At 40.2% G+C, this 23102-nt stretch overlaps 1 protein-coding gene across 5 annotated transcripts in view; it reads left to right on the top strand.

The window, feature by feature from the left end:
• The window catches only part of dscamb (Down syndrome cell adhesion molecule b), a 136287-nt gene that overhangs the window by 21195 nt on the left and 91990 nt on the right, over nucleotides 1-23102 (top strand). For all 5 annotated transcript variants that reach the window (XM_022197205.2, XM_022197204.2, XM_051957816.1 and 2 more), the window contains exons 2-3: nucleotides 1464-1781; nucleotides 3361-3507. In XM_022197205.2, coding sequence (XP_022052897.1) covers nucleotides 1464-1781; nucleotides 3361-3507 — 465 coding nt within the window. The remainder of the gene's footprint in view (nucleotides 1-1463; nucleotides 1782-3360; nucleotides 3508-23102) is intronic.

Below are 23102 nucleotides of genomic sequence, written 5' to 3'. Positions count from 1 at the left end.
GTATAATGCTACGCTAAGCCAGCTAACGTTAGCTGAGACGGTGAGTGCATATTTTCACTTTGCAACCATTTTAATGGAAAAGCAACGCACCGTTTCATGTTCTTTCAGCAATACTAAACTTTGTCTCATATTACGGTAAATGCCTGCAATGTGTATGGAATTTTTTAAAAACAATTTTAATTAAATAATGAGATATGTAAAGCATGGTGCGACCACGCAGTTATTTTTACTTACATGGCTTTTGAACTGTGCACCTTAATAACCCAGGTTTGTATTGCTGCATGTCCCCAAGCCTTAAACCTTCTAGTTCCTGCCGTCATTTGGATAAAAACTGGCCACAGTTAGTCCATATTATGTGAATATCTTTACCAATGCATATGCCTGTTTCTGTAACACAGAAGGTCCTGAGTTATTTGTATTTCAGGCAAGGCGCAAGTGTCCGGATCTCCAATATGTCAACAAATTCTTGTAGGAAAAAAAGTTGCAGTATTGATCTTTAGTGTGCTAATAATTTTGAATGAGCATTCCTAATCTCTCACAACAAATGAGGGTTGTGTGGATGTGCGTGTGTACATGAGCAGGCCACTGGAGTACCTCATTGCTGGTTTAGAGCTGCTGGAGCAGAGAAAAGGATGGAAATGTCTGCAATTTGAAACCTTGTTAGGAATTTATGAAGTGCTAAAATGTTTTCTCCCCAGGGAAGGCCCAAGCCAGCTGCCAGTGCCACTATAAGCCATTTAGTGCAGAGCTTCAGTCTTGTCACCAGGCTGAGATGGCAAACGCGATACACTCAAACACAAATACTGTATGTACAAGTATTTTTGCCTGAAATACAAACAAACTCTGTCGCTTACATACAGAGAAGCTCAGATTGCAAACATCTGCTGGCCTGGCTTCTTCACTCTGAAATCAAACAGCTGTAGATTTCTATGTAACTAATTGGTCTAACGTTGACATTTATTACCCTCATCTCCTCTAGAGAATGCTCCCGCACAAACTGTACTTAATGTCGTTCACTTTACTGTGATGCCAGCTTAAATTGAAGCTTGAACATGATCAAGGCAGCTGACCTTATTTCATAATTGATGGTAGTTTATGTTAATTTAATGTTCCCAAGATCCCAGGGATGGGATTACAGTATGTCGATGAATCCTGAACGACTGATGATGATCTATTAATAGAAACACTTACAGTGAACGAATACTAATTTGAGCTCTCTAGTTTTCACCAAATAGTTTAATATTCAAAACATCTAAGTGTAAACAAAAAGTATATCTCTGGCAAAATAAAATATTTAGTACCTCAAACTGACTAATTAAGATGTTATTTGGGAGCTAAATTTGAAGTGTTGTTTCCAAACTGCTCACTGGAATTAAACAGTGACCCATACAGACTGAAATAACAATAGAGATGCATAGCTACAGAAGCTTAACAAAAAATGTCCTGTGTTTTCTCTTTTCCAGTTTTCAGTGAGGACCTACATTCCAGCTTATATTTTGTCAATGCATCTTTGCAAGAGGTAGTATTTGCCAGCACCACAGGGACCTCGGTGCCCTGTCCTGCTGGGGGTGCGCCGCCTGCCTCGCTCCGGTGGTATTTGGCTACTGGCGAGGAGATCTACGATGTCCCGGGCATCCGCCACGTCCACCCTAATGGAACCCTCCAGATCTTCAACTTCCTGCCATCCAGCTTCAGCAAGCTGATCCACGACAACACGTACTACTGCACTGCCGAGAACCCTTCTGGCAAGATTAGGAGTCAGGATGTCCACATCAAAGCTGGTGAGTCTGCAGATGATGGCATGGTGCTGTAGCGAGCAAGAGAAAGATTAGTATAAACTGCGCTAGAAGAAGGTGGTTAGCACTGTGGTCTTGCAGCTAGTAGATCCCTGGTTCACTTCCCGGCCTGGGCCTGGGATCCTTCTGCAAAACATGTGTGGGTTTTCTCCGTGTAAAGTCCAAAAATATAATTCTGAATTGTTCTTAGGAGTGAATAGTGTCCACTGCCTTCACCCTAAGTCAACTAGGATAGACTCCAGCCCCCCTGCTACTCTAATATATAGATAATGGATGGATGGATACATTAGAAGAAGACATGCAAGACATAGGCGCTCTAGTAGTGGTACTGATTAATGTGCTAAAATAATTGTGTTCAGTTGGGACAAATAAATCAATTGTTTGTGCAGTTACAATGACCTGTCACGTACACGACTGACCGTCCTTTGTAGAAACATGTACAGTATGTTCAAACATCAGAAGGTCAATGCAGGCCACAAGGTTCATCCGTAGCTAGTATATGGAGCTTTAATGTGCATCTCAGGAATCCTCAGCAGATGAAGTTTCAATGTTGACAAGGATTTTACTGTCCTTTTTGACCAAAATAAAAGATTGATATAACATTTCTTTATTTCATATTCACAGACATTCTGTTTAATTTTTGCCTAATTAGGTTTAATGCTGTAAATGAAACCCAAAATTGCAGCTCTGAAAGCAGATTTAAAACAGCTTTTTTGTCTAACATTATTAAAAGCTCATCTTTAACTTCTCTCATGTTGCTTATTATTTTGTCTTTTCATATAATACAGTAGTTGCAAAATTATAGTTATTTTATGCACCTCTAGTTCCAGAAGTTGAATTACCATTCATTTTAACTAGACACAATATTACCTGACTCACAGCTGAAGCAAATTTTGTGGCTTGTACTGGCATGATTGTGTCTTGGTTGAATCACCAGACCAGACGATGAACAACTCTGTTAGAAAATATTTTGTTCTTTGATGAAAAGTAAAAGATTTAAGCCAGTGTACATAAATGCAAAAAAAATAATAATGAGAGCGACCCTGACTGCAACATTAACGGTTATTTCTTCAGCTTTTGTGCTCTGTCACCGGAAAGGTGAAATTCAGTGATGATGACAAGGATGATGAGTAAACTGAGAACTCAATCTGCACCATAGATTACTTACTTTTGGATTCTGGGTCAATTTTAGATTTGTTTAGTAACAAAGCAAAGCAAAGTGTTTTGAATTTTCTCTCAATCATGTCTCTGAATCTATACACGGCAATGGAGGCCTAAGGCTGGGATGGGTATTATAGTATTTGCACATGCCTACCATGCCAGAGTGTTGGACAAAACATGTTTTCCGTGGAACAAAACTGAATCAGTTAGAAGTTGAGCTCAGTCTCGTATCATCTTCTGTTGTAGAATGTGTAATTCTGTAGTAAAGCCAACACCCTATGGCCCTGGTGTTGCATGTTTCTTCATCATGGGTTCTACTTCGTCGACAAAAGTATACAGAAATGTAATTAATGTCTTACAAATAAGATCCTGTCATGTTTTTGTGTTTTTTCTTGTTCAATAGTTTCACGGGAACCCTACACAGTCAGAGTGGCTGACCAGAAGGCTATGAGAGGCAGTGTAGCCGTCTTCAAGTGCATTATCCCTGCTTCTGTGGAGGCCTACGTCACTGTTGTATCATGGGAGAAAGACACCGTTTCACTCAGCTCAGGTACCACAAATAATACTTCTGCACTTTGCATACAGACTTCAAGACGGAGCTTTTAGTGCTCGAACCAGCCATGTCTACAGCCTGTTGAAAATCAAACTTCATGTGTAACATCTGTAGGTAAAAGGCTACAATTAATGTTTAAATGATCAGTCCCATTTGTAACTTTATGTGTCCGCCCTGTAATGACAGATTTGTCTGATTAAATCTTAGCAGAGGGAGCAGTTTATTGCCTTTCTTGCCTTTCTGTAATGACAGATTTGTCTGATTAAATCTTAGCAGAGGGAGCAGTTTATTGCCTTTCTTGCCTGTTTATCTCAACCCCCCTTCCGGATTTGCTCTTCTCTGTGTTCTTTAGACACTGTGTTCTGTTTAACAGTGAGTCATCTTCTTACCTGTTTACTGTTGTAGTCTGCCTTTACCGGGGCTCTGCAGCTCTGTGCAGCTCTGTCCCCTCACTAGCCAGAGGATGTTGATAACTGTCACGTTGAATCATTGCGCTTCCCCCTCCTGTACACCTCAGCCAACTCCCTTTTTGAGTCCAGCAAGGGGTAAAGTGGAACAGTTTACCTAGCGTTACATAGCATTGACCTAGTTACCCTCGTTGTTTGAATCCAGTGGCACAGTATGACGACACAAGACACCAGAACTTTCTGCGAGTGGAATTTTTACTCCAGTTAAATGGAATGCTTATCTCTTTGATTGCTCCATGTACTGCCTGCTGGCTGATTTAGCTTCATACTGGGGCGTTCGGGGACCTGTAAGCGAGCACTTGATGTCATTTGACTGAGGGCAGAATCTGGGACGGTGTTTTGGTGGCATTTTAAATGTGTCTGCTCAAGCATGAAGATGTGTCTTCTGATCCATGCCAGCGACTTATTTACTTGAGGTTACTCGAGTTACTCGCTGCGAGCTGCTGGTTGAAGACATTGCCTAATGTCACGGGGAGCGAGCAAATATGCAGCATGCAGATATGATTACGTTCTGCAAATGAAATGAATCATGTAGACAAGGCTCAGAGATGATGTTTATCTTGGCTGCGGCTGGAGAAAGTGTCCATCATGAGGATAAAATACTTTAATATATCTCCGCTCTGTTCATTTCAAAAACAAAACTAAATTTGGAAATATATTTGAAAAACACCTATGCACTGATAAGAATATATGCACCTGCCATTTCTTTATATTAAAAAAAGCAATCTTTGTCAATTATTTCTGAAATCAGCTTTCTGTAGTGCCATCCTTTCTTTTTTTCCAGCGGGTCTGACAGCCTATAGAATATGCAGTGAGGCTTTGATGGATTATATTGTATGCTGGGCGTTCTTCTGAGTTCTTTCGCAAGTGTTCAAAAGAACATCGATATTGGATTGTCCGTGTTTACTCCAATAAGTATTGCAGCAGGCGAGTGCTGTCAAAAGCATGAGCACATGGTCAAAATCACTGCTGCTCAGTGATAAATATTTGATGGTAGATTCTGATGCATGAGCGGATTCACCTCGCACTGTTATGGAGAGGGTGTGTTTACTCTAGGAGTGAGGGTTAGAAGGAAGTGTATGTGCGCTTGTGTTTGTGCGTTAACAAAGAACAAGAGAGAGACACCGTAAGGGTACCAACGGGGCAACAATGGCAGCTGGATGCAATTTGACCCAGCCTAGATTTCAGACTTCTTTTCCAACCCCCCCCCCCCCCCAGTTTTTCATAAAGGAAGACTTGGTCTCAGTGGACACAAAATAAAGCTATCCCACAGCCGCTCTGAATTATTAATCTCAGGTTTTTGTTGGGAACAGTAACATCAAGTGCGCTTCTCTACCCTCGCATTGTGCATCAGAATGAGAGGAAAAGCAGGTCTTGAGATATTCCTCTTAGGAGAGACCCAAATAACCGGCATGGTTTTAAGAAATGTGGGCGGAGGATGTCGTTTTCTTATTGAGCAAATGTTAATGACCACCCACAGTTTAGAAACGCTCAAACATCCGAACCTTTGATCAGTGCTGATTATATGTCAGCTCTGCCTGCTTAATATCATCAGGTGTAAATGTGTTTTATTAAGATCAGTAAGTTGGAGAGAGGAAACCGGTTTAAATCGCAGCTGCTGAAATCTTTGAATATCCAGTGATTCACAGTAGGGTCAAAAATAGATGCATAATTACAGACTAGGGCTTGTCTTAATTAATCAGCTGTGATTGAAAAGTTAATTACAATATGAATTACCTTTCAGAATGAGGACTGCTTAGTAGTCATTTGAAGCGGCCTGTTTTCAATCTGAATGAGCACGATGCAAGCTCACCGGGTCCTAATGTTGCTACTAACATACCATTAACCCGTCATGAATTTTAAAATGGATCTCGCAGCACGAGCTTTCAAATGCCCGGCTCCGATCGCCTCCTCGCTGCTTTTGATAAACAATTGACAGAGCTAATAGAGAGATGAAAGAGGCAAAAAAAAAGAAGGAAAGAAAGTAGAGTGGAGAGAGGAGGAGTTGAGCTGTGTCCTACTGTGCTCCCGCCAGGATGTTATATGGTGGACCGCCATTTGAATGCATACATGTGCACCTTTGTGTATCAGTGCGCACACATTCACGTCAGTGTTGTTGTGTGTTGTTTTTTACATGCCCTTGTGTATTTGCATGTCAAGTGGCTGTGCTTTTGAAAAGGGATGTAGCTGGGATGGTGTGTGTTTTTGTGTTTTCCATCTCCCTACCTTTTGTCTCTCATCATTCATGATGCGAGGCAGCGTAATGAGCTGGCCGGCCTTGGTTGCAGACAAGAGCTTCAGCAAAACCAGTGCTTAGATACTGAATGAGCTGCAAACAACCTGTTGTCACAGAGACCTTGTACGCTCATTTAAGATGCAAGCAGTTGTATGTTGTGCAATTTGGACATAAATTTTGTGTCTACTTGCAGGAACATTTTGGCGCTTAGAGTCCTCCTGATGTGCACTATTAGCTGTAATCTATCAGCTCTTCAATGATTTTCTTCTACCATGCTGAATTTTTACTGAATTTGCTTGCAGTCTGCAGCTGCAGAAGGAACATTAATGTATAGTCAACATCTGTAGCAACACACAGTGCAGCTCTCAGCTTTTCATGCATGTTTCTACATTTCTGTCCATTTAATATTTTTATACCCATCTTGTAAACTTAAACAGAAATACCAATCAGAATTTTTGAGATTTTGTGACAGTAATAAAGCTATATACAGTGCCCTCAATAATTATTGGCACCTCTGGTTAAGATGTGTTCTTCAGCTTCTAATAAATTCAGTTTTTTTTCGAAATAATATAAGCCCACAATGACAAAAAAAAATTCAAGTGCATTTATTCCGTGGGGAAAAAAATCACACATTAAGAAATAATTCTTTTACATTCAATCATGTGTGCCCCCTTATTAGCACCCCTGATGTTAATACTTTGTACAACCTGCCTTTGCCAACAAAACAGCACATAATCTTCTCCTATAATACATTTTTCTACAATTTCCAGTGTGAGAGTATGCTTCAAGGCTCTCAACACATCTTAATCCGGGGTGCCAATAATTATGGATGGCACTGTATTTTACACACAAAACAAATTTGGTGTTCACTTAACTACACCTCTAAGAATGGTGGGGCACAAGCCAATAACAAAGTAAATGGTCTTTATAGTCATTCATGATAATAATAACAATGTCAAAGTAAATATCTTTGAGTTTCATCCTGTTAAGATGCCACTGCGGGCTTTGGGAGCTTGTGATGGGTATTTTTAGCTTTCTGCTGACATTTTGGTTCAGATTAAATTAAATATGCATTAATCAAAATGGATTGAAAATGTCCCGTGACCCATTTGACTAAATGGTAACAGTGCCTAGATTAAGGTGACTCTCTAACTATGCCATCATCCACTTACTAATCCAAGAGAAAGTCTGACACAGCCACAGATAAGAAACTATAAGCCAGAGAGACAACCTGCCATGGAGAGAGCAGGAAAAGAGGGGAAAGGTGAGGAGAGATGAGATAGGACGGGCAGAATAAAGAAAACAACGAAAAGTAGAAAGAAGGTAGAGGAGTCTCCTCTGTCATGAGGAGATGGGATCACCTCCTTGGAACAGACATGCAGGCCTTTCATGTTTTCAGGCTGGAGATTAGGCTACAGATGGAGGACAGGGAGCTTTATTCTGTATTATGACACAGGCTTAATGCGTGGCCGAAGGAGAGGGATGGCTCCGTAAGGCCCTCCTACTTCCTGGAAGTGCTGCCATCTTAACTGTGTGTGATGATTTCTTACTTTGTCTTCTTTATTCAACCAAGGTTTGGGCACCATGTGCACTTTAAGATGACATAGACTGGTCAGTCATCTGAGTTGTCGTCATACCTGACTTATTTATGGAAATTTGGTGTTTTTACACAAATCTATATATTATTGCACCTACACATTGATGGAAAACAACACTGAACAATGGGCAATTTTTCTATTGTATGTTACATATCATGACATATATATATGTACAAACTATAATAGTTTAATTAATACTCTGTGTGACCAACTGCAGGCGGCTGATATTATATATATATTTACATCCAGTGTATGTTTTCTCTTTTTCCCTACATTTTTTCAACTTTAAAAAGATTCCCTTTATCACAATGCAAGCTCAGAGGTCTTTTCCACACACGCACATTCACACATACATATATACTGTATATATATATATATCTGTGTGTGTATAGTTTTGTGTTTTTGTATATACTGTACATGATGTACTGTATGTCCCTAACAATATCAGATGCTGACAGTGTTTATGCTTGACTGTTTATTTCTTGTTATATTTTCCTTCTACTTTATTGCATTCTCGTTTTTTTATTTCTCTTCTCTTCTCTTCTCTTCTCTTCTCTTCTCTTCTCTTCTCTTCTCTTCTCTTCTCTTCTCTTCTCTTCTCTTCTCTTCTCTTCTCTTCTCTTCTCTTCTCTTCTCTTCTCTTCTCTTCTCTTCTCTTCTCTTCTCTTCTCTTCTCTTCTCCATCCACCTCCGCCGGCCTTGACTATCGGACTTCTCTGTTTCGCTCGCATCTCATTGCATAACCTGCTTGGCACAGTGCCCCAGTCAATTTCCTCCTGCGTGAAAAATGCTGTTTTTTATTTGCTTTATGCAAATAGGCCCATCCAATACTCACGGCATCAGTGAAAAAAATCTCCAGTTACATTTTTCAGTCACATTCGCTTCGGCTAACCAACTGGTGAAAGTGCTTCTTCACTCTTGCATTCTGCTCACTCTTCTCTCATGGGTTCTTGTGAGTGCTTATAGAGGCTAATTAAACAGTTTGCTTGCTAACAGAATCACAGTCTTAACCAGCCACCAGCCCAGTTGCTAGAATGTTAAGGATGTCTTCAAAGGGGCTACTGTAGGTGTTTGGTTTACAGCATCGCTGCTCAGCAGGAATTTATCATGCCAGTGATGTGCCACCGCCTCCATTTTTTACTGAGATTGACAGTGAGGGCACTGAGAGGCAGGCAGAGATGGGGCTGTAAATTCAACACGCCCAAAGTCAGGCCAACCTTGAAAGGAGGGCACAGTGGTAGAAATGAGCTTGTGAGGAAAGAAGATGCAATGAAATATAGAGAGGAAGAGGGCAGATTAGAGCGAAGGAAGTGAGAAGAGAGTTGGGGAAACAAGAGAACAAGTAAAGAAGGAGGAGGAGATTTGAAAAGGAGGAGAGGAGTGTGGGTGAGGCTTTTTTCTTTGGTAAACAAGAGACTGCGCCACATTAGCCACATGGTCTTATTCCTCTTTTCCTCTGCCTTCCTACTTTCCTTTTTCCTTCCTCATTCAATCCTCTTTCACTCAATCTCATTCTCGCTCATCTCTGTTTCTCCTGCTCACACAAACAGAGTTTGTTGATCTTGTTGTTTGGAGACTGGAAAATGGGTCATGGCTCAAGCAGGAGTGCATGATCCCTGCATGTAACCACAGAGCAATACAGAGCCAGATCTAGACATTATTATGCATGTGTGCATGTACGGGTACAATATACTGTACATGTATGTGCCTGACTGTGTTTTTTGCACAGTACTCCACCCATCCTGCAGTGAAACCCTATGAAAACAACACAGCCTATCATTTTGCTCCCCCCTCCTCCCACACAGATCAGCAGTTAGTGAAATGCTGACCCTTGTCTTTCACTGCACCCCTTTTCCCAGTCCACTCACACACAGCTGCCTGAAAGCTAAGGGAGATGGGGTGCTTATTGTTTGTACAATATGTTTCCGTGTAAAGGTGCTGCTATTGTGTATTTATTTTTATTTACATGCATATTCGTTGGCTGTACATTGGAGAGTCGGTGTGCAACTTGTGATAATGTAAAGTAGGAAGTGTTTGGGGCTAGGGGCACTCGCCTGAAAGAAATGGGGGGAAAAAAAGAGCAAAGAAAAAAATCAATAGTTGTGTGCATTAATCACGCTGCTGCCACAGAGAATTATGGGAACATGAGCTGAAGGATGCATTTTGTGCATTTGCAACATATGAGTGCCGTGTGAAGGGGAGTTTGGGGAATTGGAAGAGGACAAGACAAGACCCTTTTAGCAAGAAGTGAGGTTCGAGCAGAGACAGTTGGGGGGTGTTTTCTTTATGTATAGTGTGCACAGTGTGTCTCACTGTTGTCTTTTCTTGAAGACTAAACCTTGTGTCTTTTGTAAAGCTCGCTGCAGGATAGTGTTATTTTGACAGCTTTGATGTTTTAGCTTCCAAAATAGCTGAGATTATGTTTTCATTTTAAAGCTTTTGTAATAAGCAAGTGTTTCTGGATGGTTCGCTGCACATTTTTTAGTATTTTTTCATTATTATTTGGTTTCATATTTTCTCTCAGCTGTAAGTTTTGCCATTTGAAAAGAAAGAAACCTTGCTCTCTTCTGACTTTCCCTTTGAGCTGTAGCTGTTTGAAGTCTCAATGTTAGCTGTGGTGAGGGCTTGAGGACGTGATACATATTTGATAAGGATCGATAGAAGGGTTACTGAGACTGAGATGGAGGGAAATCGATCTTAGACTGGGCTTCCCAAAAGCATCTTAAACTTAGGGTGATCTTTGGAGCATCCTTCTGGCTCAGCAGCTGAAGTGTGGACTTGTAATTTTCACACAGAAAAAATGCTAATTCTTCTTTGCTCTCATGCTCTCCTTTTAGTGCATCTGGAGAATAATCTAGTGAAAACGGAAGAAAAAAAACATTCTCAGCTCTCAAATATGTTTGATGTTTCATCTAAGGTTTATGTAATATACTAAGCCATCTCCTGACATAATCACTATGCACATAAAACAATAAAGCAATCTGTTTAGTGACGAGAGACTGAACAGCAGACAACATTCTGGCATAGTGGCTGTGATTCCCAGCTGATACTCCATACGGATAGACAAAATCAACAACTGTTGAGGCGGGCACTCTTCCATCAGTGTTTACTAATAAACAGTAGCAATATGGCAGCCATTAGGCTGTTTAGGCAGGGAATGATTAGGGTGGTGATGGCTGGGCGCAATGGGAGACTGAACATGCTCTCATCTTTAATAGGCAATTTGGCTATGGGGGATGCCTCTTTGTTTTTGACTTGGACTAAAGACAGAAGCTTAAATGAGCACTGATTTGGAAGAGTGTTCTGTGAGTATACTGCAGTAATCGGGTTTATAGTAATGTTGTAAATTTGTATCAGACAAGCAAGTGAGATGCACTGAAAGGAAATGTAGAAAATCAACACTATATACAATTTACCTTTATTGTGGGTCTTACACAGTTTGTTATGGCATCAGCCCGCTGCCAGGGCAGGCAGTATAATGCAGTAATAATAAGAGGTTAATTACATCACTAACTCACAGAAAAGTTAGAAATATGGGTTTGTAGTTTAGGGGAGCTCAGTTGGAGGAAAGGGTCTGCCCTGCCAGAGCTTATGGATTACTGTGGAGCAACACTGTTGAAAATGGACTGGAGCTGGGCCAGAACTAGCCTGGCATCAGGCCAAAACACAGATTAGTAATAAGCATGGTGTGAGCTAATTACAGCTGGAACAAGCAATTAATTTCTGTTTATAAACTCTCCTGGACGTGGGCTGCTGAATGACTGTGGCTGTGTAGGTGCAAACACCCCGTGTTCATGTGTGTGTCTGCGTGTGTTAATGACAGGTGGTGGGTTCACGGAGGAACGTGTCCATATGTCCCCAGCTGAAGCGCTGGGGTAAATGGAGACAAACTGGTGTGCTCAGTCACATCCCATAATGCAGCAGCGTCTGATCCCATCTTAAAAGTGACTGATTAGAGTGAAAAAGGCACTTAATAACTCAAATCACTCTACTGACCTATTAGGGCTTTTTCACTCCATTTTTTTCTCTCCCGCGTCTTCCATCCAATCAAGGATTAATACATGCTCTTATTCTGCTCCCAGGGTGGTAAATCTGTAAAAATACACTAAATCACATTGAGCCTCTTTAAACTTTCACACAGAGCCTCGGAGCCCGTGGCCACATGCTGGGCATCTGTAACCCTGATTAGACATGATCATGGTTTTAGAATACCTGCTGGACACCAATCAGAAGGACAGATCTAATTGAGAGCCTTTAAAAACACTTCATGCATCTGTACACATTATGTTTGTCTCAGAAGACACCAAAATCCTAAAATGTTGTTTACCCGTAACAAAGAGTATCATACAGCTTGTGAAAACGGTATAATGTGTTCTGTGACTATAGAGGGGACTCTAAAAGTCTAAAGCAATAATCCTGATGACCATGTTTACTCAGTCTGGGTTTACAAATTTTACCAGACAGTCTGTAGAACAAGTTTGGAATTTGAAAGACATGAACACAGGAGCTTGAACCTCTGTCACTGCTGGATCTGTTTTGATCGTTATTCTTTTTCCAGCATGTTTCTACGTGCTTCTTGCAGACATACTGTAAAATTTAATTATGAGAGTGACCCTTTAAAGGTCCATTTTGAAGGATTTAGGGGACTCTATTAGCAGGAATATTATGTTTCCATTTGTTTATATCACCAGAAAATAATTTTTGTTTTTCTTATCTTAAAAGTGCCCTTGTATTTTTAGTTTTGCTAGTGAATTAGACATTTAAATGCCAGCGCTCACCTCCCCGCATGCAAATATTCCACCAAAAAAATACCAACTGCCAACAAGACGGAGTATTCTTTTGCTTCAATTAGAATGATACTGACTGTTCTGTATGGTGCTGAATGGTCTGGCTAAGCAAGACTGGAACTAATTTTTGATGTAAAAATGTTATAATCTTGCCAAAAATATTATAAAAGCAAAAATTATATGGATTTTTACACTTTTATTTTTGTCAATCAGAAACAGAATTAAAAATGCCATGAACATTTACACTATTTGAAACTTTAAGCATAGACTGTCTGTAAAAGATGGATGGAACCACTGAGACGTGGTTTGTGGACTACTGTTTTGAAGCCTCAAGGTCTTAGTCTTTTGAAATCAGACATGACAAGTGAGGGATGGATCTGACTGAAAACTTGAGAGCACTACAAATAGTGATATAACAACGTGTCAATCACAAGGAAGCCCCACCCTAAACCGTACCCTGCTTTATGCTCTGGTTTATTCTAAATGGATCAGAATTTGCCATACTGTCTTGTAGGATCCTTGAAACTAGCAACTGAGACTATGAACTACTTTGGAAAATGTTTACTGAGGTAACAAATTAAGTAAAAAGTAGGATAATTTTCTTATAGATTCTATGCAATCAGGCTTCTTTTTTCAACCACAGGATTCACCCCCAGCTGGCCATTCACAAAAATACAGATTTCAGTCACTTATGCATTCATATTATTTATATTTTGTTATTATGATTGTATTCTATACTTATTAGTCTGATTCATTAGCTCATCTGTATCATGATGATTTATTTTTTTTTACTTTAATACAATGTGACAATGAAATGTACCTGACTAATTTTCCATCCACAGTACAGGCTGGCTGACTGTATCATATCAGTCTCAGTTGGCTTCACCTGTGATTTCGACAAATCGCTTTCCAGATTGAATCCCTCACTAGCAAATGACCAGCTGACTTCACTGCAAGGTGACCCTCCATCTTTTGCTTGATGTATGAGGCATCAAGCATCATTATTTTTCTTCAAGGCTGGTTTTCTCTCCTCTTGCCTCTTCTTTGGCGTGATCCTTGAGAACACACTCAGACACACACAGATAGTCGCGCACATCGAGCATACTTGCAGCCTGTCTTTGACCTCACCTTGCCATTGTGTAGCCAATGACTAAGATCCAAACACCCAAACTCCCTGCAGACCGCCGCTAAGTGGCTGTGGTAGAAACAAGGGGGTTATTTGGGCGATAAGCAGTCAGTTCCTGCTATAACCTCACTGCCTGTTAGATGTTCAGAGCTGTGTGCCTGCGCGTGTGTGTGAATTTAAAGGCAGCGTAGGCTATTTATTTGAGACATTTATGATTATGCTTTAAGGGTGTTATTACAATGGATGTGTAATTTAAAGATATGCCCAGCGCCGTTTCTGTAATGGCTTCTTAAATCTAAGAGGATGCATCATGCAGAAACATTAATGGCGGAATGATGTAAATCTCAGGCTTTGGGGCTGCGATTGCGGCCAGTCAAACTGTCATCTGTGGCAGTGACGTCACGAGGTGACAACCACGAGCAGAGTGGCCTTTTGACAGACGCAGCCTGCAATCTTCACATCAGCGTAGGAGTGGAGCCAGCCAATCAGAGCCGAGCGCCCATCGCTGCACACGCTTATCACCTGCATACAGCTGCTGTTGTCCCTCTGAGGGAGCGAGTGAAGAGGATGGAGAGAAAGGAAAGAAAGAGCAAGAATGAATGGTGCGCCCGAGACAGAGGGTGATTTGTGTTGTGTCGTGGCAAATTCATGCCTGCATCTTTCTTTCATACGATTTCAGAGGTGCGCATTTGAAGACTTATTTCTCTGGGTACTATAATCCACATTTGTCATTTAAAGGGAATGAAAAGGAAAAAAAAAAATCATTGTGTTTGTTCTGATTGGTGCCGCATCAGCCCAGCAATAGTTAAAATGTGATTCAGAGTGGAAGCATGCTTTGTAGCCCTTGTGAAATGAGAAGGGAAAGAGGGAGAGGGAGAGATAAGCTCAATCTGAATTGATTTTCGTGTTACTTTCTGCTGTACTTGAGTTTCCATAGCAACGTGGTCAGGTTCCCTCGGCCTCCTAGGGCAAGTGTAATTGTTGTCTGTTTCTCCCAGCCAAACTCTCCATTTCTCTCTCTTTCTCTCCTTTCCTTTCCTCTCCTCTCCTCTGTCTGTTTCTCTCAACAATGGAAACATGGTGTAGATAAGATTCGACTTGGACTTTTCCGCAGTTGGCTGGCACAGTATTAAGAAGTCTCACCAACCAGCCAATCAAAAAACATAACACACTTCTATTGTCACCAGGAAAGGTCCTTTTCATATTGTTTCTCAAAATAAAGTTTATGTTCATCCAACAATGTGGCTGGAAAATATTGCCTGTTTCTAGAGGCTAGCTATGTTTTCTTTATTTAATCTGCATATTCATTTTCACGTTCAATAAATTAACTGCTTCATCAAATGTCCCTACAGTGACACGTTCAAGTACTGTTTCATCCAGCTAACCTTTTAAAATCCAAAGATATGAGGTTTATCTTCAGATAAGATAAAGCAGGGAATTTTCAAATTTGAAACTCAGCGTTGAGTCTGTTTGTAGTTTTTGTTTGATTTCGCTTGGCTTTGATAAATGATGAATCAGTTTTCAAAATTAATGAATTCACTCTTAATTCACAATTAATGAATCTCAGCTCTAAATAGGTTCAAAAGGTAAATGTTTTGATTTCATAATTGAATTCTGTGAGAGGATGGCCTTTGTTTCTTTTGTTTTTTGAAGCTTATGATTCATTGCTGTGACTACAGAGCGAGTGCATTCAAGTTTTTACGATATGCTAAGAAATCTTTACAGTCCCAAATAGAATGCGGGTGTTATCCCCAGCTGATTATCATATCACAAGGATTGAAGAATTGTAGAAGAGACAATCAGATAAAACCGCTGCGTCATAAGTTTTGCAGGCATTTGATTGAAATCACAAAATTAATGTGGAAGAACAGATTTTAAAGAAAGCTGGTTGACAAAGAGGCAGAGAAAGGAAAGGAGAAGAAGGCTAGAATAATCCTAAATTGAGTTTGCTGCACATTCAAAGATGTCTGGGGGACCCTTTTTTAAAATCTGAATTAGATATTACCAGCTCCCTCTCAGACTCCAATGATACACTGCTGTGCGCATAACAAGGCATTCACAGCTGTTTGGAGCCTAATGGCTCAAAGAGGCCTTGCCTGCTCAGCAAGAAGAGATGGAATGCATCTTGGGTCTACGATTAGGACTGCTGATCTAGAGACATTTACATTATGGCTTTCAGGACATTACAGAAGAAAAATGGTCAAAAGGATTCAGGTGAGGCAGCCTAGATCAGCACTATGACCCTGAGTAATGCACAGAGTATTAGAAACAAATGACTGACAAGCACCTGAGGGACACAGAAGAAGTGTGATACTAAAATACTGTCACCACTCAAAACATGCTTATCAAAATATCAAAATCAAAACTGGGATATGTTAAATATTTGGCAGCATGTAGTAGTGTTTATACTATATAAGTCTTAAATCTGAATAGATATTTTTAACTGGACATTGTAGCACTCATTGTGCATTGTTCTGAACGGGGATGTCAGTTAGCTGCCTAAAATGTAAAATGTAAATATATTCTGTGCTGTATTTCAAGTAAGCTTCTGTAACTGCGATAGCCTTGGACCTGCCCCAATCCACTCTGTGTTTTCTTGCACCAGATCAATGCTAATTAATACACATTTCCCTCAGGGACAGTGGGGAGGCCACGCAGAGAATCAGAAATTGCCATCATAAGATCGGCTCGATCTTCACCATATATGAGGAAAAGAAACCTTTTATATTGTTTATACAGGGAGTATTTAGATCCTCGTGTTTCCCACCATGCTGCCTCTATGAGACATCGGTAATAAGCTAAGGATCAGTCCTAGATGCTAAGTGGACAGTCAGTATTTATCCAGTGGCATGTGTTAATTGGTTTGTTAGGTGGTAGCAGCGCCTTGTCTGATCACGTGCTTTAATGCAAATCCAGTTCAGATGAAGTTCAGCCACCCTCTTCCTTTAGCAGCCATATTCCATTAGAGCAACATCTAAACTCAAAGGTTTGCACAATTGTATTTTATTGTACGATCAGCTGGTTGCTACAGAATGGCAGCGCCCATACAGACACAGGCAGGCCTCCTGGTTTGATGCTCGGTTTTCTCTCCTGTTTCTCATTCTTCTCTTTGCTCTCCAGCTCCCTCTGAAATGCACTGTTAAAACAAGTGAAAAAATGAAAAAGAGAGACATGTTTTTGTGCATGCCTGGCGGACAGATAGGCGCTGCATAACTAGCAGTTTCCTCTGAAGTAGGGAGAAATCTATTTGCTTGTAGAAGCTGCTTGCATAATCCTTTAGTTACACTTGCCAGCTGTGAGCAAAGATACGGCGCTGTGGGATTTGGCATGAATATCATTGGGAGGACAAAGAAATGAAACTGATAAGTGTTTGTGCTCAGGGTCCTTTGCATAATCCAGGATAACCCATAATCTGAGTTCTTTAAAATCATGCCCAAATAGATGTGGTGAGCAACCATTAATGAGAACATACTGTTTGGAAAATTTGGTCTGTCTAAAAATACTGTGAGCATTTCAGCTGCTAAATCAGAGATCAGGCTTGATTTGTTTTTGGGATTTTTTTTTTTTTTTTTTTGGATGTGTGTTTTTTTTTTTAACCATCAAATGTTAAATCAGAAACATGCTGCTAAAAGACTGGTGGTGAATTTAAATTCTGAGAAATGGCCTTTATGGAGAAATGTACCGGAGGTATTCTCGTGGCTATATTTCGTCTTGTGTCACATTTCCATATATACAGTGCAGTGTGGCCTTGTTTTGGTTAACACCCATATGAAAGGATTTTATTCTTGCAGAAACACCTCACCTCTCTCTCTCACTCTGCTGCATATTCCTCTTTCCTTGTGTCTCAGTCAACAGTGTGCACAGCAATAAAGAAAAAACACATCACTCAACAGCTTTCAATACGTCTGTCCTTTCTCTCCCTACCTCTCGGGGTATTTGTTTGCTCAGACTCCTCTGCCCCACCACCTGCATTTTATACCTCTCTCAATGTGTTATTGGACGGTAATAGACAGCTGCTGAAAGCTAACATGAAATACCTCGATGCTACAGTGTGTGGACTCCACGTTGTATCATACACAGAGCTCTCGTGTGCTAAAATAATCTCAAGGATTTAAAATTTAAAGTTTTTCCTTTTATAGGTGCGTTTTGTGAAAATTTTTTGATGATCACACATAATTTTGATCCATCACATCTCTAAAAGCTGTAAAAACACCACAGTAGTAGCATTTTGTCTGTAAACGTTAAATTATATTTGATAGATTTTAATCTAAATTTGAAGAATCCTTTATAGAAATTAGGCTTATATGTGTAAAAATGAATATCAGTCCTTCTTTTAGTATCTCATGATTTCCATGTCCTGCCTGCGCTCCCGAGCTTACAAATGTTGAAGATGTAGATGATAAATAAAGATCTTAAAATTATTGTTTAATTTTTTCAAGGACAAAAATTTTAGAAACCAGATGTTAGTCACACAGCTGTAGACAGGTTTTTTTTTTGTTCTATTCTATTTTCAGTGAATGATACACATTTATTACACTAACTACTATTTATGGCAGCAGGACGGTAGATGTAGGATCGACTGAAATTACACTAACATGTTCATCATAATAAAGAAATGTAATTTAAATAGATACATAAAATGTGCCCAGTCAGTAACTGTATCTGCAAATGTCCTACTTTATGTGTGTTAACTATGAAGTAAATATACACTTGAATAGGATCTCTCAAGCCATGATTGTTTTGCTCTCAGAAAGTATCCGCCCACGTAGATGGCCTTAGTTTTCTTGTTTTTTTGCAAATGGCTGCCATGGTTGTCTTCAGCCTGTGTTTACTCTCAGGTCCCTTGTGCCCTTGTAACATTAACATTTAATTATCCAGAAATATACAATAGAAATATGCGAAAAGCAGATTGGAAGTCTCCGCATTCACAAGGACTAAAATATTGATGCAGTTGCAGGTAAATGACTCAAAATCTGAGCCAGAGGGTGAAAATGGGAGCTATGAGGAGAGCGAGCAAGGCGAAGAGGGGAAGACATCACTTGTAAAGCTGGGCTCTGAGGGGCTTGGGCGCATAATCAATGAAGTGAAGTGTGTGTTGTATCTGTGGCGTTGAGTCGGCTTCACAGAAGCCAATCCTATTTTTACAGGGAAGACAGGTCTGTTGCTATGCTCTTTGAGAAGGTCTTCTGCAGCCTGAAAAAGACAGGGATCATCCACTTAGGGTTCATATCACACCTCCAGAGTGGACAGAAGAAAAGAGCGGTCAAAATGAGGGGCGCTGCCTCCACTGGGTGACAGATTCAATTGATTATTGATGATCTGATCCATTATACACTCAAAGGAACGTGTTGACACCAGCCGAAATAGACTCTGTACTCATTCGTTTCTTTTCAGGCAAAGGTGTGAATGCAGGGTTGACACACGTTGTCTGGCAAAAGGAGATGTGCACATGAGGAGGGTGTTTTAACTATTTATTGAGTGTTTCGTTATTCACTGTTTCATTATTTACTTCCAAATTTCAAACCAAAAGATGTAACCTATTCAAGTGGCATTTTCGAAAAGTTTGTAATTTATTAAAACAAATCACATTATTATGTTTTAAAGAAACATTTTCACTTTATTCAGTGAACCCTAAAACTTGTTAGTGAATTTGAAAGGCATGTTATCTTTCAAAAATCACCAAAATGGCAATATTTATCAGAGGTGGAAGCTGTAAAAATAGAAAGAATCATCAGAATTTCACATTTCTGACAGTCATGGAACTAGTTATTTTTGATGTACTGTTCTATTAGGAAAATTAACCAAATTTAATCGTAAAATTATAGTATTTCATTAAAAAACCTTCATATTATAGGTCACAATTTAAGGAAATCACCAGATTCTGTTAAAAACACTAAAAATTCAGTATTTTTCAGTCATGACTCGGCTATCATCAACTGTCACATGACAAAAAATTTAGAGACTATTTGTATATAATTTAAACTGCAGGCTGATTAAAAATGTAATGTTTACAGTATATAGAGTCACAATTTCTCCAGCATTGTTAACACCTGAGGGAACTTGGAAAAATGTTGAAGATATTTGTTCAAAGTTTTGCTAATTATTGTAAAACAAATAATCAACAAAATTCAACTTGTAATTGTGCCACATTGCAGAGATGATGGTTTTGAGTTCTCTCGAATTCAGGTCATGGTTGTGCCGTTTCCATAAAGGTGCAGAACTTTATATTGTGTCAAAAAATGAAGCCACAGTGAGTAAAAATGTGACAGAAGAGTCTAGTGCCAGGTCATTGCTGTAGTGCAATGACCTGGCTTTGTCTCAAAGAGGAGATAACGTTTGTCTGTTATTTTGTAGTAAACATGCAGATAAAGTACTGCTAACATAAATGAAGTTACTGTACAGAGGAGATTATTGTTCCCAAACAAGTCAATCAGATTGTCTCCCCGTGTTTTTATGTCATCTTGTCCAGATGTCGTCTATTAGACATCAGATTAGGAAGAGTGGTGTTGGATTAGCCAATCCAGAGCCAGAATCATCTTAGATTAGATTATAGTATATGTACATCTGGGTTGCTGCAGTGGCTCTGCTCAACCAAAATAACATTAAGTCAGTGTTACGCAGCTAGACAGTACACAGACTGTAATCAGCAGCCAAGCAGAAGGAGGATGACGGCATTAGGACGTAGATGGATGAGAAATCCTTTGGTTTTACAACTTCCCAATTACAGTATGGCAACAGACTGCACAACAAAAGTGGTGGTGCTCTTTGCTGTACGTATGAAGTCAAAATTACAAGGCAAAACCGGAGGTGTGTGTGTGTCGTCTGATTGCAGAAAGCCCAGAAAACCTGAGCTTGTGCAAAGAAGGTGATCAGGCCTCCAGTGCAGACAGCCCTGTCTGCTAATAATAATGGTTATTTTCTCCTCCTCCCTCTCGCGCTCTCTCTTTGCTCAGCGTTTGTGCCCAGGCCTCCTGGCAGATAGATGTGCAGAGATTACACCTTCTAATTGGTGCTAGCGGCTGTGGGACGTTGTGGTTCACTGTAGTTTAGTGCTGTGTAGACTGGTTTTTGTGTAGTGGATTTGCAATGATGATGATAATGACTTTAGAACAGTATGTTTGTTGTATGGCAGTGAAGCGTACTAAAACATGTGAAGTATATGTAACCAGAAGGCTGAACAAAATGATGCATAGTTTCTGTTTATAGATTTAACTGATGTTCAATGCTCCAAATCGACATTTTTTGGGGAAAAGACATGTAAATGTAAAAATGAAGAAATTGCATTGTAAAAATTGCATTGATTTTAAGTATATAACTTTTCTGAGGGTTAATTCAGTTCATGGAGATTATTTTGCAGTGTATGAGACCATGTTTTGCAATAAAATTCAATATAAAGTTAAAACATAGTCTGAACACATCTGCACATGAATTTTGCCCGAATGAAACACAGCCTTAAAATTTATTTTAATCGTGAAATTGACAAAAATTTTGATATGAAAAAGGAACTATCGTATCAGACAAACTGTACTGATCTGACTAAACTGCCTAATATTTTGTAGGTTTTCCTTATGCCACCAAAACAGCTTTGACCAATCACAAAACCTTTGATTGCAGGGTTGGGTAGGGTATGCACGTCCTATGGATACTTGGAAATTTGGATGCCGACTCTGAGCTCTTGTTTGTGTTCCTCGAGCTGTTTCTTTGCAGTTTCAGTGCATTGTCCTGTCATAGAGGAGGGCTGTTTCTAAGGGCGTGTGCTTGATCTGCAAACATGTTTAGGTGGGTTAAATGTGTCAAAGTACCTTCCACATGGATGTCAGGACCCAGGCTTTCCCAGATGAACATGAGCATTTTAAATAGATAATCTTTCACGTTGGCTGATGGAGGTTTATATGCATACACACATACTTAAAGCTTCATGAGTAGTATACTCTACAAATGAATGATTCAGCCTGAACAAATACCTGACACAAGCCATTTGATGAATGATAAAGTTGTTAATGTGTGACATTATTGGAGGTGACAGTGTGATGTGGATGATGGTGCAGTGGGCCAGGCTATGGGAAGACATCGCTATCTCAGCTGTTTGCATCGCTGGCTTTTCCGTCTCCCTCACAATCCGTAGAGAAGTGAAAGAAAATGATCTCAAAATGAAATATGACGTGTCATTTTTTTGTATTTGCTGCACATTTTGCAAAGGGTCCCATGATGCTCATCTGCAGGAAAATGATGCTCACACGTACACACGCATGCATGCATGTGCACACAGTAGGTCTGCTGTATGTCATTTGTGCAAATAATATGTGTGTGACAATCCGCCTCTCTCTGTGCAAGTGTATCTATGCAAGTAGGTGATTCTAGTTGCATTTGTCACTCTTTTTTCCTGGGGTGTGTGTGTGTCATGTCTGATTAAAGTTAACCCCTGTGAGGCGGCTGGTGCAACCCTCCCCTGTATCCCCCATCCCCCCTCTGTCTCTCCTTCCCCTCTCCCTCCACTCCTCCACCCTTCTATCACTCCATCCCTGTTCTCCTTCCTCCTGGCACTCTGACAACACAGGAGAATATGCTCCCTCAAGGTCCCACCCTCCCTCTCTGGCTCCCGCGGGTGCCGTTTCCTTGGAAACAGTGTCAGAGTTGACTGGGTGGGTGCAGATAGATGGCTGCCCTTTATCGGACTACACCACTGGTCCATTAAAAGCAACCAGACAGGACCTGTGTGCGCACATGCACCCCTCTGTTCTCACCCCGAATGGACCGTTCCACCTGACACGCGTGAATATTAGCTCGACCCAGGCTGAGGGTGTGTATGTATGCGTGTGTGCTCTTTTTTTCTGTGTGTATATTGAATGTCTGTGTTTATTACTGCCTGTGTGCAGTGTGGGTGTGTGTATGTGTGTGACTGATTGGCAAAATCTCTCATTGAATTGGACATATTTGGGGAGAAATTCTGTGCAAGTGTCTTCCTTCCTCTCTGTCCTTGGGAAAGAAACAAAATGGAGACTGTGTTTTTTCTCTGCTTTGTCTCCCTCCTCTCAAAATGATCTAGCAAAGAAAGCCAGATCCCTCTACAACTAGCTTTGGTGAGAGTGAATGTGACTGATCATTTCAAACAACTGTATCACACTCCAGATATGTGACTAGAGTAATTGGCTTTTGAATTATTTAAATGCAAACAGTTGCAAATGGTGTTAAGGCCACACATCAGCAGTGAGCAACATGAACAAACCAACACTGATGCAAAATTTCTTCATTTAAAACGGGCCTGATGTAAACACCTCATTGTTAGATGTGGCTATAATTGCTGGCAATATTAAAACAATCTAGCACACAATACACGATGTAAGAGCTTTTTTTTTTTTTTTTTAAATGAACAGTGTT

This window comes from Acanthochromis polyacanthus, chromosome 13 (genome assembly GCF_021347895.1).
Source record: "Acanthochromis polyacanthus isolate Apoly-LR-REF ecotype Palm Island chromosome 13, KAUST_Apoly_ChrSc, whole genome shotgun sequence".
NCBI classification, from domain to species: domain Eukaryota; kingdom Metazoa; phylum Chordata; class Actinopteri; family Pomacentridae; genus Acanthochromis; species Acanthochromis polyacanthus.
Note: the sequence above shows the minus strand (reverse complement) of the source record. Positions and strands in the feature narration are given on the sequence as shown.